This window comes from Myotis brandtii, unplaced genomic scaffold (genome assembly GCF_000412655.1).
Source record: "Myotis brandtii unplaced genomic scaffold, ASM41265v1 scaffold869, whole genome shotgun sequence".
Taxonomy (NCBI): Eukaryota; Metazoa; Chordata; class Mammalia; order Chiroptera; family Vespertilionidae; genus Myotis; species Myotis brandtii.
In genome coordinates this window covers 1,379,048-1,394,810 of record NW_005371541.1, presented here as the reverse complement: position 1 = coordinate 1,394,810, position 15,763 = coordinate 1,379,048, and the positions used below count along the sequence as shown (strand labels likewise).

Here is a 15,763-nt window from a genome sequence, read left to right as displayed (position 1 = left end):
GCTTGATCTTAAATCCTATTTACTTCCTTTTAAAAACATTTATTATAAGGCAAGTATTACTGTAGATATTTAAACTAGAATTGATTGCTACTTTCCCACCTGTTCTAATAGTCATATGCTACATTTGTGATAAAATGTAGCATAGTTTGTAGTACCCTTTGTTGTTTTCCATTTGTTGGTTTTTTTAAAGAAGTATATATTTTTTATTGATTTCAGAGAGGAGGAGAGGGAGAGAGAGATAGAAGCATCAATGATGAGAGAGAATCATTCATCAGCTGCCTCCTGCACTCCTCCTACTGGGGCTGGAGCCAGAAACCTGAGCATGTGCCCTGAATGGGAATTGAACCTTGATATCCTGTTCATAGGTCGATGCTCAACCAGAGGCACACCAGCCGGTCCAGGCCTGAGCATTATTAAATAAACACTATATAAAGGCAGCATGAATTATCCAGAGACCTTTCCACAAGTAACTAACACATTTGACATCCAAAATAAAAGCTATGAAATGAGGTACAAAATAGTAACTCTGAGAAAGGAATAAATAAAGTCAAAGGTATTTATTGCAGAGCGGGTAAATTGGGGGTTACAGTGTGAACCAGAGTTAGAAAGTTTTAGTTAGGACCATGGGTCTACCCACTGTTCACTATCTGTGACACCGTGGGCAATTACTTCTCATCCACGAGACTGTCTCCACATCTGAAGCTGAGGGTTATTGTGTGTTTGAGATGGAGTAATTAATAGATGTAGAGCTTTATGTGTTTAGCGTATAGCAGCGGTTCTCAACCTGTGGGTTGCGACCCCTTTGGGGGTTGAACGACCCTTTCACAGGGGTCACCTAAGACCATGGGAAAACACATATATAATTACATATTGTTTTTGTGATTAATCACTATGCTTTAATTATGTTCAATTTGTAACAATAAAATTGGGGGTCACCACAATATGAGGAACTGTATTAAAGGGTCGCAGCATTAGGAAGGTTGAGAACCACTGGTATAGTAATCATTCAATAAATGATGCCTTGATCATTGAAACCTTTATATAGGAGGTAGCCTGTGAGGTAGGCCTTGAAGAATAGATAGTGAATAGAAATGCAGAGACGAGAAAGACTTTCTATCTTAATTGAACATCGTAAGCAAAGGCAATAAGAATGATAATACAAGACACTACAAAGCTCACTTTGGTATGTGAAACTTGAGAGAGCAGGAAAATAAAGTGAGAAATCTTGGTTGGAACCAATTCATGGAGGGCCTTGGATAGTATAAAGATCTTTGTCTTTATTTGGAATGCAGCTGGATACAGGAGTTTTCATCTGAATCTTCAATATTAATCGATCGGATACAGTGGTTGGCAAAAGGAGAGAATACCAGGCCTGAGGCCTCTAGGAGGCTATGATGTTGATCGAGGGGCGATGTCACGAGAGCAGGAGCTAATAAGTAGCTGTCGGAATGATGATGTGGAAGCAGATATGATAGCTAATAGAGAAGTAGACTTAAGGGAATTTGAAATTTGATGAGATGAGAGAATAATGGAGAAAAATGAACCAAAGATGATGCCAGAGTGTCAAGTATGAGGACTGGGAGATTGTGGTCATATCGTGTGTAAGAAGCTGAGGAACCCAACCAAGACTGGCAAGGAAGAGGGTGATGAGCAAAATTTGTGAAATGCCTAGGTGCCAGCGAGAGATTTGGAGGCACTAAAGTCAAACAGGCTGTAAGTAAGGAAAGACTGAAAGTAACACGAGACATTTAAAATGGTTTATCTCATGTAGTCTCCTTTTTTTCTATTCTGCATGCTCTATAGATTTTGTATAATGGTGGAATTTAGTAACATAAAAGTTACACAAAATAATATGTCCCATTGGTTTTGCCCATATTGGGGAGGTGGTGTATTCGGTAAAGCTAGAATAAATTAAATTTATAAGTTGAGATGACAATATATGTGAAGCTTTAGGTGAATTTTACTTCTCTGGTTATTACATTATCAGCTTTATCAGTAGAGCAGCTGATACTAAATCATATTGATCTTCAACTCCAACAAGGTACCGCCATTACCATCAGTTATATTGGCATAACTTACCAGCTTAGTAACTTACTTCTTTTATTACACTTATTTTTTATTAGAATAAAGGACATCAGTAAGATTCATAAAATGTGAAAATAAAGATATACACCTTTTAAATTTTTTTTTATAGATTTCAGGTTTTTAATATATAAGGAACTGAATGTTATAAACACCCATATTTTTCAAATACCTTTTAAATCTGGATTTTACCATGAAGTGTTAGTTGAATTTCTTTATTGGAGGTTATTATATATTTCACTCAATAATGTTGAGTTGATTTCCTATGTGGTATGTCCTGATTCCTGAAACTATCTCATAATATAATTCTGACCAAAAGAAAATATGTATGTGCTCTGTGTTGGAGTAATCAAGTGCCAAAAAAACCTTGACCATCTTTTTTTTTTTAATTCTATTTTGTGCTTGCTCCTATAATTAAAGTCAGAATTGAAATAACTTGGAGAAGGAAGGATAGAAAGACACTAACATTTGTCCAATACCTGCAATGTTGGGTATTATACCCACATTATATCATTTGATCTTCTCATTGACTCTTGTGGGGTGTATTTGGAAAAACTAGTGCAGAGGCAAATGTTAGGTAAAGGTTGGTGGTTTCCTCCCAGAGGCCTCATTATCCTGATGATTTTACCGTGACCCAGGTTCTGTCCTCCCCTTTGCAGGTTACAAATCAGATTTGACTGCACCTACTCATTACATGTAATTATATGTATATTTGTGTATTTGTTCCTTTTCCCTACTAAAGTCGAGGTTCTAATGAAAACAGGAACTGATTCTGGTCTAATCACCATTGAATGCCCAGCAACAAAGCTAGCACCCAGCACATAGTAGGCACTTGATAGCTATGAGTTAAATATTTATTAAATTGATGGATAATTTAAAAATTAAGGAAGGTGGGCATGGCTCAGCCTGTTGGGACAGTGTACAGGGCAATCATTGAAAACATCATGAGAGACTAACTGATTACTCAGAAAAACAGGACATTAAGAACTTTAAGAAACTTAACACGTCAAAAGAACGTGAAAGAGGCATAAAGAAGACATGTAGTTACAGGAATGCTTGCAAAACTGAGGTCTGTCTCAAATTGTCTCATGCCTGGAACTACTGTAATGTCATTGTCTTGTTCTGTGTTAAACATTCTCCCTCCCCCTGGCTTTCATCTGCACAGAACTTCTATTTCTTTAACTTGATATTTTGAATCATGTCACACTATTCTATTAGACTGCAAGCTTCAGGGGGGCAGGACCATGTTTCTTTCCTCACCATTTCTGCCCCAACACTTAGCATAGTGTGGGTGGGGAGGACAGTGCTGGGGATCACAGCAGGATACGCGTCAAGCCCCCATATGACAAAGGGATTTAGATTAATGAAGATGGGGGGGGGAATAGAATGTGTAATATAAGGTGAAATTAAGTTTAAAAGAAAGAAGCTGTTGCTAGTACTTTGCTATGTTGATCTCTGCTTGTTGAAACCTTGTTTTCATTCAGATGGAAGGCCAGAGGCAAGCCTGTATATGAACTGGCCCATGGCAACAAATCGTTAGTAGCAAATTGATTCTGTGTATATCAAATCCTCAGAATTAATTTCTTAAATCACATTTCAAGGTATAAAATTACAAATACAATGTGATGGATGGCTATAAAGTAGACATTTAGTCCTCTTCAATTTAGTTATAGATTTTCTGTGGCATGTCACCTGTTCAAAGCATTATACAGAAAGTCCATACATCATGGAGAATAGTTAGTAAGAACATAAATTGTAACAATTTAGAATGTCTCTGTGACTCTTAATATCTACTGGTTTTACTCTTGGTTGCCTTTTTTAGGGCTCAGAAGCTGGGAGCCCTGCAAATCTGTGTTGCTGCTGCTGCTGCTGTTGTTTGTTTGAGAGAAGATGGTCAGGGAAAAGTTTAAATCATGGGAAGGGGAGGGGTGTAGCAATGTTGTCAGGACACTAAGCGTTGTTTCAACGTTTTCTAAGATGGATTGCAAATTCTCAGAGACTAGAACTGTTTCCAGACATGCTATTCAAATAGATACGATGGAAACTCACTTTCCTGTGTACACTCACTGAACTACTCTTACTCAGTCAGTGATAAAAAACGGCTGAAAAGGAGTCACAGTGATGGAGCGGATATGAGCGAGGTTTGGGAGTCCTTTTGTTCTTTTAGACTCTTCTGGACCACTGGCATGCATACATATAACGAAGTGGAAATAAGAATAATTCATGAATGCTATATCTAATTACAGCCTCCATTTGTGATACTAAGTATAACTTTAAAAACATACATTTGTTCCTCTTGTATTTTGTTTAGACACATTTACCATATATTTTTGACAGATTTGCATGCTATTGCTGCCCTGGCTCCTTCCAAAATTTTGAACCCTTAACTCTTTTAAATTCTACATACTAAAAAAATACATATGGATATTTGTAATCCCTTTTCACCCTTTTCACCCTTCCCCCTTGAGTGCCGACTCTGAATTCCGCAATACTCAGTGCCAGCCTTCAAAATGTTTACCCTGCAGAGAATTGAAGTTTTAGACAAATAGAAATGTTTAAATTATATGATAATTCATAAAATGCATGTGCACGGGGAACACAGAGAAAGGAGCCCCTTGGTTTGCCTGGGAGAATCAAGGAATCTTCAAGTCTGAAACAGAGAAATGGAGGGCTTTTTAGACAGGAAAGAACATGTGCAAAACCCCAGCCAAGTGAGAAGAGTATATCTTTGAGAAATTAAGAGTTTTAAGATGCTAGAACATAAAGCAGAAGTCTAATCTTGCAGAATCGCCTGTTTGGATGACAATAGGATACAAGAAAGTGTGGAGCAGGGTGGTAGCATGGTTAGATGTGTTAGAAAAATCTCCCAACGTGGAGTGGAGAGTGGCTTGGAGGGAAGGAGCCCAGTGATGATGAGATAGCGACAGCCTGTCTGTGCCATGGTGAAGGCCGCGTAGCAGCAGGCAGTGACGGGAGGAGACGCCAAGAAGTGGCCCTTGTGCTGTAGGGTAGTTTCCTAAAATCATCTACAGGAAAAAGTGGGTACCATCAGATGTGAAATAAGACCTGGGTAGACTTCAGCATAAAAGTAAAGGCAGCTGAGGTATAGTCAGAGTATTATTCATTCTCAGACTAATGAAAGAGTCTCTTTTTTTAGGAATTAAATTCTAATTTATATTTATATAATCAGCTGGAAAGATGAAGTTGAAAATTTATGTAGTTCAAATTCCACTAGTGATCACGGTGCTGTCTAACTTTAGGGGAAAAATAATGGATAACTTAGCGAATAACTCAGGGTGGGGGAGAGTGCAAATTGCTACCCATTCATCGAGTAATACTATCAAATTAAGCAATGTATAAAGATAATTTGCATAATATTTTAAGACTAAAATCACTACCACATGGGGGACTTTGTTCAGTGCCTGATTCATGGTAAGTGTTCACGAGGTTTTAGTTATTTTTTTAAATTAAATATATTTTTATCGAGTTCAGAGAGAGGAAGGGAGAAGGAGAGAGAGACTGAAATATCAATAATGAGAATCATTGATCAGCTGCATGTATAAAGATAATTTGCATAATATTTTAAGACTAAAATCACTACCACATGGGGGACTTTGTTCAGTGCCTGATTCATGGTAAGTGTTCACGAGGTTTTAGTTATTTTTTTAAATTAAATATATTTTTATCGAGTTCAGAGAGAGGAAGGGAGAAGGAAAGAGAGATTGAAATATCAATAATGAGAGAGAATCATTGATCAGCTGCCTCCTGTACCCCTGTACTGGGGATTGAGCCTGTGCCCTTGACCAGAATCGAACCTGGGACCCTTCACTCCACAGGCCAACACTCTATCCACTGAGCCAAACCGGCTAGGGCAGGTTTTAGTTATCAATGAAAAACAAAGCAACAGACATTCTGTTTTTCTTTGTGGGATTGCTAAAGAAAAATCACACATGAAAACGTAGTGTTACTGGCATTATGTATCTATACTCTGTCCCCCTGAAATGAATGAGCCATATGCCTCTACATTTCTCTCTAAACCTAAATCAGGTGATGTGTGCATTGAGTGTACCTGTGTGTTTGAACATGCATCCATAGGAATGCATGCGTGAACATGTTAACACTCGAAGGGTCACTGCCTGAAATATGAGGCCAATAGGAACACACACTCATTTTTGTCTTGCTTTACAGGCCCAAAGGCCAAGTGGAAAAAAGAATTAATTCTACTATGAAAACCTCAATTGAGTTTACACTCAGGGGAATGAACCCTAGAATGATGTCACGAGAAATAAAATAAGATTAAGGAAATGGACAATTTTCAGCCATAAGTCATGCCAAGCAAGGAAGGGATGGCTGATAATTAGTGTGGGCACAGGCCTAATGCGAAAAAGTTAGTATATGCAAAGTCGGTCCCTCTAGGGGCCAATATTCTTTCAGCTGCTGAAATATTTATTAAACTTACAAAGTTCTGGAGACTGCAATTACATAACAGAAATAATATTCGGGTCTAAAAGAATCCTGGGCCATTTCCTGTGGGGACAAATGAAGGATTTCAATGGCATTTACTGCACACATTAGAAGTAACATTCCAGAAATAGAAAGTCTCCACTTTAGAAATATTATGTAAGAGGCAAGAGAATCCCTAACCTCAAAGAAACATCCCTGCTTCCTCCTTTTCAAAAGCCGGCTGATGTTCCTTAGGCTGAGGAGGTTTGGCCACACTGGGAAGTCCCAGATTCAGAAGCTGGAGTCATTCCACACCCCCTTTCACCCCATCAAATCTATATTCTGTGCTCTGGCAGCTGCTTTTGCCATTTACATTAAAAGCAGATGGGGAAATTGCAAAGAACTGTCAGTTTTATTGCCATGCATAATCGGCATCTGGGCTGTGTATGTTACAGATACCATCAATCCAATCTCATACTTTACTGGTGCTGTAAAAACTTTTTGAGGTTTTTTAAAATATTTTTTTCTTTATTTCAGAGAGAGGAAAGGAGAGGGAGAGATAGAATCATCAATGATGAGAGAGAATCATTGATCGGCTGCCTCCTGCACACCCACTTCTGGGGATTGAGCCAGCAACTCAGGCATGTGCCTTGACTGGGAATCGAACTTCGAGCCACATTGGCCAGTCAAAACTATTTTAGTTTCTAAGCCACATGTTAAACATGTTTATCATGGAAATTGCAACTATATATACATACATATGTGTGTGTGTGTGTGTATATATATATGTATATATATTTATATGTATACATAAATGAATGATATATGTGTATATGTGTTTAATAGTTACTGAGTTATCTGCAAATCTGTACTGCTTATTTGTTTAAAAACATGTTTTAGAACCATATGTATTTATTTTATATTAGAGATCAAATCATATACCAGATTTATTCAATTATATAATCTATGTGTATGTGTATATGTGTGTGACTAAAATGTATTGTAGGCATTATGTAATGCTAAGTGTCATATGTGTGGTTACATATACACACATGTATATTCTCATATTTTTTTCTTTTCCTTTTTTTTGTGCAAGAAGAAAAAAATACCATATATTTTCTTCTACATCTCATTATTTCCCAAAACACTTAGGGTAGGTTTTACTTTCCTCATTTTTCAGAAGGAGAAACTAAGACACAAAGAAGCAAAGTAACTTTGCAAGGTCCAGAAAGCCAATGAGTGACGTAAATATAATGTAATCCCAATCTCTGTAAGCTTCTAATCACTGAGCTACACATGGTCATCTTTGTGTATAGACAGTTACAAAACATTAATGTCTCTTGGAGAGAGAGCTACTTATGTGTTGGCATGTAAATGTTATTTTGTATGGTTTGTCAAAATAATCTAGTTTGAAGATATTGAGACTAATGCCTGGGAATTGAACCATGAGCTAAAGTGTCTTCACATCACTTAATATCTTCTCTGTGGCTTCAGAACTAGTTGGAGCTTTTTAATTGCCCAGCGACACTGCGCTGAATACTCTACTGATGTAAGATTTGATAGTTTTTTCATTTTCTATAATCTGAATTAGGCACTAGAAGGTGACATATATTGGTTGCAGTTCATTCTTTGGGAACTCTAAAAGTATCAAGACATGTTTTATTCATATTAAAATCAGTAATTAATGAATAAGAGGAAAAAATGTATGTGAGTGGAGAGGAAAGGTCTTTATTGGTTAAATTATTTTAAACTGTTGGATTGGAGCAGTTAGAAAACTCTCTCCATTTTTTTATCTCATTGAGCTTCTAACTAAAGCTTCCTTATGGTTTTGATGAAGTGGTAACAACACATTGCTTTACATAAAACAGATAGATGATAGATAGATAGTTAGAGAGAGAGAGAGCAAGATGGATACACACACATACACAGTGATTAAATGTTTTAGAATTGTTCACATACATTCTGTGGAGGAAAAGGAAAATGGTAAGGTCCTGTCTACTTTTATACATTAAAAAAAGGTTTTCTTACACTATGTGATTTATAGAATTTTCTCCCTCCCTTATTTAGTTTTCTAAATATATTTTTACTTTGAAATTCCAAATAATGAATTTTCTTTCTATGAAGGACTAGCATTTGGAAGGCTCTTAATTATGGTGGATTTTAGCCATTACACTATCTGTTTTTATAACCCTAAATGTTTTTAATTTGATTCTTCATGGAACAATGGATTCATATTTGCATCTTATAAATTCAGCAGATTCTATGCTATTAAAATAGAAGATCAGAGGACAGCAGAGATAGAAAATGTACATTTCATTTGCTTTTTGAAACCTTCACCTGAAAAGTCTTAATATTTTTCTTACTGATTTTTTAAATAATTTGGTTTAAATATTTCCCCCTCTATTTTGTAGGAGTAAGGATACCATTTGGGATACGTATGGTTTATAGTTTATAAAATATATCCTGGTTTTCTTATTTTCAAGAACCTGAAATTTATGAAAGGTAGCTATATGGACTTGTTTTACATGACTGTTAAATGAAATCTACTAGTCACTAAGACTTTTTAATTTTTTCTCATCATAGCATTATAATCTTTTGAGCAAATCTTTAACAAAATGAAATGTTTCATTGGCCTGGATTTGAATAAAGTTCTAAAATCAATAATATGCCAACTATGGCTTTCTTTTTAACTTTATTTTTATTGATTACATTTTAAACTTCTTAAAATTTAACTATAAGAATGGATTACAGCAAAAAAAAAGTGTCTCTAAACCATCAATTTGTAATGTTCTAGTCTATAATGTATTAGGGAAATTATTTAATGCCCTGTGTTATATTTAGAACTTTTGAGAAAAATATGCCTTGTTAGAACCTACATAAGTAATTGAGGTGCCAAATCCACATTTTCTTCATAAAGTTTATTTCTTGTCTTCTGGGGTAAATCTGCCGCTTAAGAGCCAACAACTTGGTGGAGGAGAAATTTGTAAAAAATGGAATCCAGAGAGATAAAAGCCCTTGGGAAGAGAATGCCCTCGGGTATATAGAGAAAGGTACCGCTAACCATACCTGAGGAAATAAAGTAAGGCTTCCAAAGGTGGCCGTGTTTCAGTCACCTTCAAATGACTGAACAGTATTATGAATAAAGATGTAAAAGTATTACCTAAATGGCTAATAATTGGAAATGATTTGGGAAAACATTTTGATAATTGGATATTAAAAGACATTAAAATAATGTCTTCCAAAAATTTTAAAGATATAAGAAAACATGTATGATATGATATTTGTTATAAAGGATACAACTCCAATTCTTTGTATGCTAATACTTCAATTATAGAAAATAATAAGTATGTATGCATAAGAAATAAACTCACCAATTTTAGTTGTGCATTATGGGCAATTAAATTTTATTCCTTACATATTTTATAAATAAACTTGAATTTATCTTTAATGTAAACAGAATTACTTCTGTTTTTTAGAGGGAGAATTATGACTAATGGTGCAGGTGATAGAGACAGGATTTTACCTTTTGTGTAAGAGAGGAAGGGACAGAAACTTGAGGAATAGCTCAATATGTAGGGGGTTAGAAAGCAAAGCAATAAGGTGAGGAAAAGAAAAGTAGAGTGAGAACCAGGGGAATGTAGTGTCACATGCAAGGAAAGAAGGATTGTTACCGATATCAAATGCCACATTGAGTTCAAGAGCAATGAGGATTGAGATGCCTTGAAAGGGCTATGGAATCAGAAAAGACCAATACCTAATCAATGTTACTAAATCTCCTAGGGATCTTTTATTTGTTTTGAATTGATGTTCATTAATCAATAATGTATATATTAAAGTATTACCAGCATTCAATAAAAATGAACCAATGTATATGACACATTTAATCATTATATATACTCTCATTTATAAATATATAAGTAGATATAACATCTATTTATATATACATATACATATATATATTTAATCCAGGCATGAAAGTGGAGCTCATGCCAGGTATTTCAGTAGAGGGATTTAATATGAGGAATGAATTTAACAGTCCTAGAAGATGACACCGAAATTAGAAGGCTCTTCACCCCCAGGACTACAATGACCTAAGAATAAAGTGAGGTTATGCTAAGTAAGGAGGTGGCCCCAGCCAGAGATGAAATTAGGAAGAGAGGAGAGGACTGCTGAGAACCTTCCCTGAGGGCACAATATCCTGGCTTCTCCCTTCTTCCTACCTCAGTCTCCAACCTGTGCCCCTCATTGGCCAAGTCACACAAAAGCCAATAGGCAAAAAGCCTAGTTCCCAGAAGCCAGCTGTCTTGGACATAGGGCAGAAGAGAAGAGGGGAAGGGGACTGGAAATGTTTAATAGGATATGTATATGGATAGACATGAGGCTGAGAGGCACCGTTTTTGATGGACTAAAATATTTACAAAAACACTTAAAATATGTATATATTTCTTTTTCTTTCATAACCAGGTGGGTAGAATCTTATCTTTCTCTGATAGCAGAACCATAGAGTAGAAAATATGAGAGTTATTTTCAACTGTTTGATTTTAGTGCATCATAAAACTACTTCAGTTGTGTTTAATGCACTTTGCTGCAGTGCTTTCCACATGAAATATTCACATAATGAATCAGAATCCAGACAGTCTTACTGAAAATGCCTGTAGTACTTATGGATTTAGAATTTAAGATTTTGCTTCATAAGAAGCTTCAAAATTAATTTTCTGAGCATAACAATTTTTTTCAATGTATAATACACTTTCTGTAGAGGACATAAAAGGTTTATAAGATTTAATATTCTACAATAATTTCCTTTGTGGAAGAGTTATAATTAGCTCTAAAACATGTTATATATCTACCCAGTGTTACTACATATTTCTCTTACTGAAATAGGGTTACTAAAATGTACTCCCGAATTAATTCCCTACAGGTGCTTTCTCTTTGTACGAAGTCCAGTCTTAAATATTAATGGACATGTAATGCGTAAAAATTAGGATTTTTTATTGTTCTAATTGCCTTGTGTTTTTTTTTCCAATCTTGCTCCACATTTAGGTCACAGAACAATTAGCTATAATGGTCATTTTTTAGGAAAAAAAAGAAAATATTACTCATAAAGTGAATCAACTTTTCTTCTTGACATGAATCGCGGGTTTGAATTAAACATAGCTGAGAGCTCAGGTTTCCATTTAAAAAATGAATTTTTTTATTGCAGACGTCTGGAACAGAACTCAATCAAGGTCATCCCTCCTGGAGCTTTCTCACCATATAAAAAGCTTAGAAGAATGTGAGTGAAAAATGTTCTGGAATATGTGTAATTTTTAAAATTTTACGGGTCATGACTGTGCAAAGACATCTAAGTATGAATATTTAGGTGTCAGCTTAAATATTAAGTGATGGGACTGTTTGATGCTAGTTCTATAGTATGTAATATTAATAGCTAAACTGTGTAATAGTTTAAGGTTCTCTCTAATTTTACATATTGATTCACATGAGTGCAGTCAAATCTTAGATGCTCTATATTCAAAAATAAGACATGGCATCTTTTATAATTAAGAAAACAGTCAATAATTGATTTAAAAGGGTGGTGACGTTTTAAAATGTAGGACACTTTAGACGTTTCATGTTACAAATTATATACACGTATTGATAGGTGCAAAATCAGCATACAAAGGCAATAAATAGCTTTCTCCTGCAGTAAATCTCACTGCCATTGTATTTAATATAACCTAACCCTATTTCTAATCTCAGCGACCTGAGCAATAATCAGATCTCCGAACTAGCACCAGATGCCTTCCAAGGACTGCGCTCCCTGAATTCACTGTGAGTATTGACCACAGCACTGCAGAAAGCACACTTAATCGTGGCTCTGTGTTTTCATTTGGATTTTTAAAAATTGCTCCTTTAAGTTTTTGTATTATGAATTATTAATAACATTAATTATTATTAGTCATTAGTGAATTCCACTGTTTTCATTGAGGAGTGTTACCTGTCACTAAAATCAGTCTGTGATAGCCCAGCCGGTGTGGCTCAGTGGTTGAGCATCAAGCTATGAACCAGAAGATCACTGTTCGATTCTGGTCAGGGCACATGCCTGAGTTGTGTGGTCTTGATCCCCAGTAGGGGGTGTGCAGGAGGCAGCCAATGGGTGATTCTCTCTTGTCATTGATGTGTCTATCTTTCTCTCCCTCTCCCTTCCTCTTTGAAATCAATCAATAAGTAAAAAAAAAAAATCAGCCAGTTTTAGCATCTCCCTCTCCCTTCCTCTTTGAAATCAATCAATAAGTTAAAAAAAATCAGCCAGTTTTAGGGTATATATTTTAGGACTTGATAATTTTGCTGTTTAGAGAGCACGAGTAAAGAGCCCCCTTTTTTGATCATTTTTGTTTCTGAAGGGGAAATGTTTATTTTGGAGTGCTCTGGTCAATGTTGTATTTATAATCCTGAAGCAGCTAGATCTCTGGGGACAGCGTCAGTCCCCACTAGATGGATGCTGGCTGGCGTCTCGCAGAGAACAGTGGAAGGTGTCCAGGGAGAGACCCCTCAACTCCCTGCTTTCTCACCTTCAGACTTCCCTGAAAGAGCCAGCTTTAATCTCTAACAGTTCAAAGATAAGAACAGTTTTACAGCTCTTTAATGTCAAAAGGACTTTCAGGGAGATAGCTAAAGTGGTTCTAAAATAAATAGGTAAAGTCTGTCATTCCTTTAAACTTGTAAAAATTTTCAGAAGTTCATCAAGTAAAGTCACCTTTATTTCAGATTTTAACTTTAATGTTTGGAAACGAAGGCTTGCATGTATTTTTAATGAGTTGATGCTTAGAGAATGGTTCCTACTGATGTAAATTACTGCAGAGCTCTATGAATTTCAGAAGTCCTTGGGAGCCAGTGAGAATTCCATGATATAAATGTGCAAGACCCAGATACACACCAGGGTTTATGTAACAACTACACGCGCTTGCACCAAGGGGAGAACGAGACAGATGCGCTCGCCTGGGCACGTGGGTGTTCAGATTGCTCTGCTCAGAAAAACTACATATTTCTTTTAAAAAAGAAACTATCACTTCAGCAGTGTCTGCTTAGGTTCATTGTTTGTTTGGGGTGTTTATTTGTTTGTTTTACTCCAGAAAGTCCAAGGCTAGGGGAACAATTGTTGGCAGAAGATGTAAAGTGTAGTCAGGTATTGCCCTCAAGGTGGGCTGTCAGATTCTAAAATACCAAAGTTTAATGTAAAACACAGTTAAATCACCCAAATTGTCCATAAAGAAATGTGCGTGCTATTCTGGACAATAATACTATCCAAAGTAAATTTAGCCAAAAGGGCAGAACAGAAGTCAAGTCCATATACCAATTCCTGGTCCTTCAAGTGTCTGTGCCTCAAAGGTAATCATTAAATGTCAAGAGACGTGGAGCATTCTTACTAAGTCCCCTGTGCTTCAGCTGTTCTGTCTCTAAGGTGGGGGGCAAGATTACTCCCCTGCTGGTTTTGTTAAAGCACAAAGAGAAGAATTCAAGAGATACGAGACATGGCCTTGACAGATTCTCCTGATTCTTATCAATTTGTATGTTTCTGGATTTTAATTATCCCAGAGAATTTTTATACCCCAAATCCTCAAGCTATAGTTTTCCTCTTTTCCCATTTCTTTAATTAACCCCTTGCAAAAGATTGTAGTTCACTTATTGTAATTACCTCTCTTCACTAAGTAGCCCCCCAGTTCCACGGAGGTCTGCAGTGAAGGGCTGTTGTATTTTGATTCTCATTTCTGTGTTCACACTTCCTACAGTCTTGCCTTGGAGTCCTGTTAACTCTCTTGCTTAGGACCTTGCATTTTACTCCTGGTTTTCAAGGGAAATGAAAATGGGAGTAACCTCTGCTTTCTCTTTTCTGTCTTTAAACTTGCTGAGTGTTTTACTTCTCAGATATACATTGTTTTTAATTTATAAGTATAGCTCTCTACCGTATATTTAGATAATGAAACCTGCCCATAGCACCTTTTACATGATAGCCATCTTAATAGGTTTCTGTTTTGGATATTTTTGTCTTGAGTAGGAGGTCTAACTGGACAGGTGAATTCAAAGCTTGGGCACCAGTGTTGCTGCATCCTAGTACCTAGATAGTGACCTACTATCCTAGAGTGGAAACTCCAATGGTAAAACTAAGTTTAGAATTCCTAGCCTTCCTTCTAGCAGCAGGTGCAGAAGCTGCCTTAAGATGTTCCTATTGTTCCAAAGAACTATAAAAACTTCTCCATCAGCATAATTGTGCACTGTATATAGAGTGCTGAATATAAATCATATGTAGGAAAACTGTCACTCTTGGTCTTTGGATGGTATTATGCAAATCCCTCATGTATTTATGTTCTTTTCAGTAGAATTCATTTTTACCTTTTAATTTCTTTTTAAAAAAATATATATTTTATTGATTTTTTACAGAGAGGAAGGGAAAGGGATAGAGAGTTAGAAAAATCGATGAGAGAGAAACATCAATCAGCTGCCTCCTGCACACCCCCTACTGGGTATGTGCCCGCAACCAACGTACATGCCCTTGACCGGAATCGAACCCAGGACCCCTCACTCCGCAGTCCAGTGCTCTGTCCACTGAGCCAAACCAGTCAGGGCACCTTTTAATTTCTTTTTAACATTTGTTTCCTTCTTATGAGCACAGCACACATTCTCACTGGCCTTCTTGCACTTGATGTCTTTATGTGATGACACGTCTTTCCCTCATTTTTATAGATTTTGGCCCTATTTTCTGACTGCCAACCAATTTCATATTCCTGGTCTTTGGATTTTTTATATCTTCGCTTCTTTTTCTTTTTTATCATGTTGATCTTATTGTGTGTAAGAAAAACATACCCAGCACTAGTACTGCTATCCCTTTTTGTGGAGAAATCTCATTACCATCCTATGTAGTATTTCTTTAGTATAATAGTTTCAAGATTTTGGGTTCATATACCCAATGCCACCTACACAGATAGATTTCCCCCATCCTTGTCTGATCCCCTTTTTCTCCCATGAACCCAAATTGTCTCATTTACAAAAAAAAATGTATCTTTTTAAACATGATATATATAAAAAAACAACAATGATTTTCTGTAAAAATAAGTTTCACAATGCAAACATGACATACCTCCCAGCTGTTCCTCCTTTCATTTGAGCCTACCAAATAAACAACCTACCAAATTATTTGCCCATAAATTCTTATATGGGCCTCCCACTACTTCTATGCATTATATTTCCTCCTTTAATTCTC

At 36.3% G+C, this 15,763-nt stretch overlaps 1 protein-coding gene across 11 annotated transcripts in view; it reads left to right on the top strand.

Annotated features, from left to right (window-relative positions):
- SLIT2 (slit guidance ligand 2) overlaps nt 1-15,763 on the top strand; it is a 346,357-nt gene that overhangs the window by 227,592 nt on the left and 103,002 nt on the right. For all 11 annotated transcript variants that reach the window (XM_014532277.1, XM_014532270.1, XM_014532275.1 and 8 more), the window contains 2 exons: nt 11,729-11,800; nt 12,265-12,336. In XM_014532277.1, coding sequence (XP_014387763.1) covers nt 11,729-11,800; nt 12,265-12,336 — 144 coding nt within the window. The remainder of the gene's footprint in view (nt 1-11,728; nt 11,801-12,264; nt 12,337-15,763) is intronic.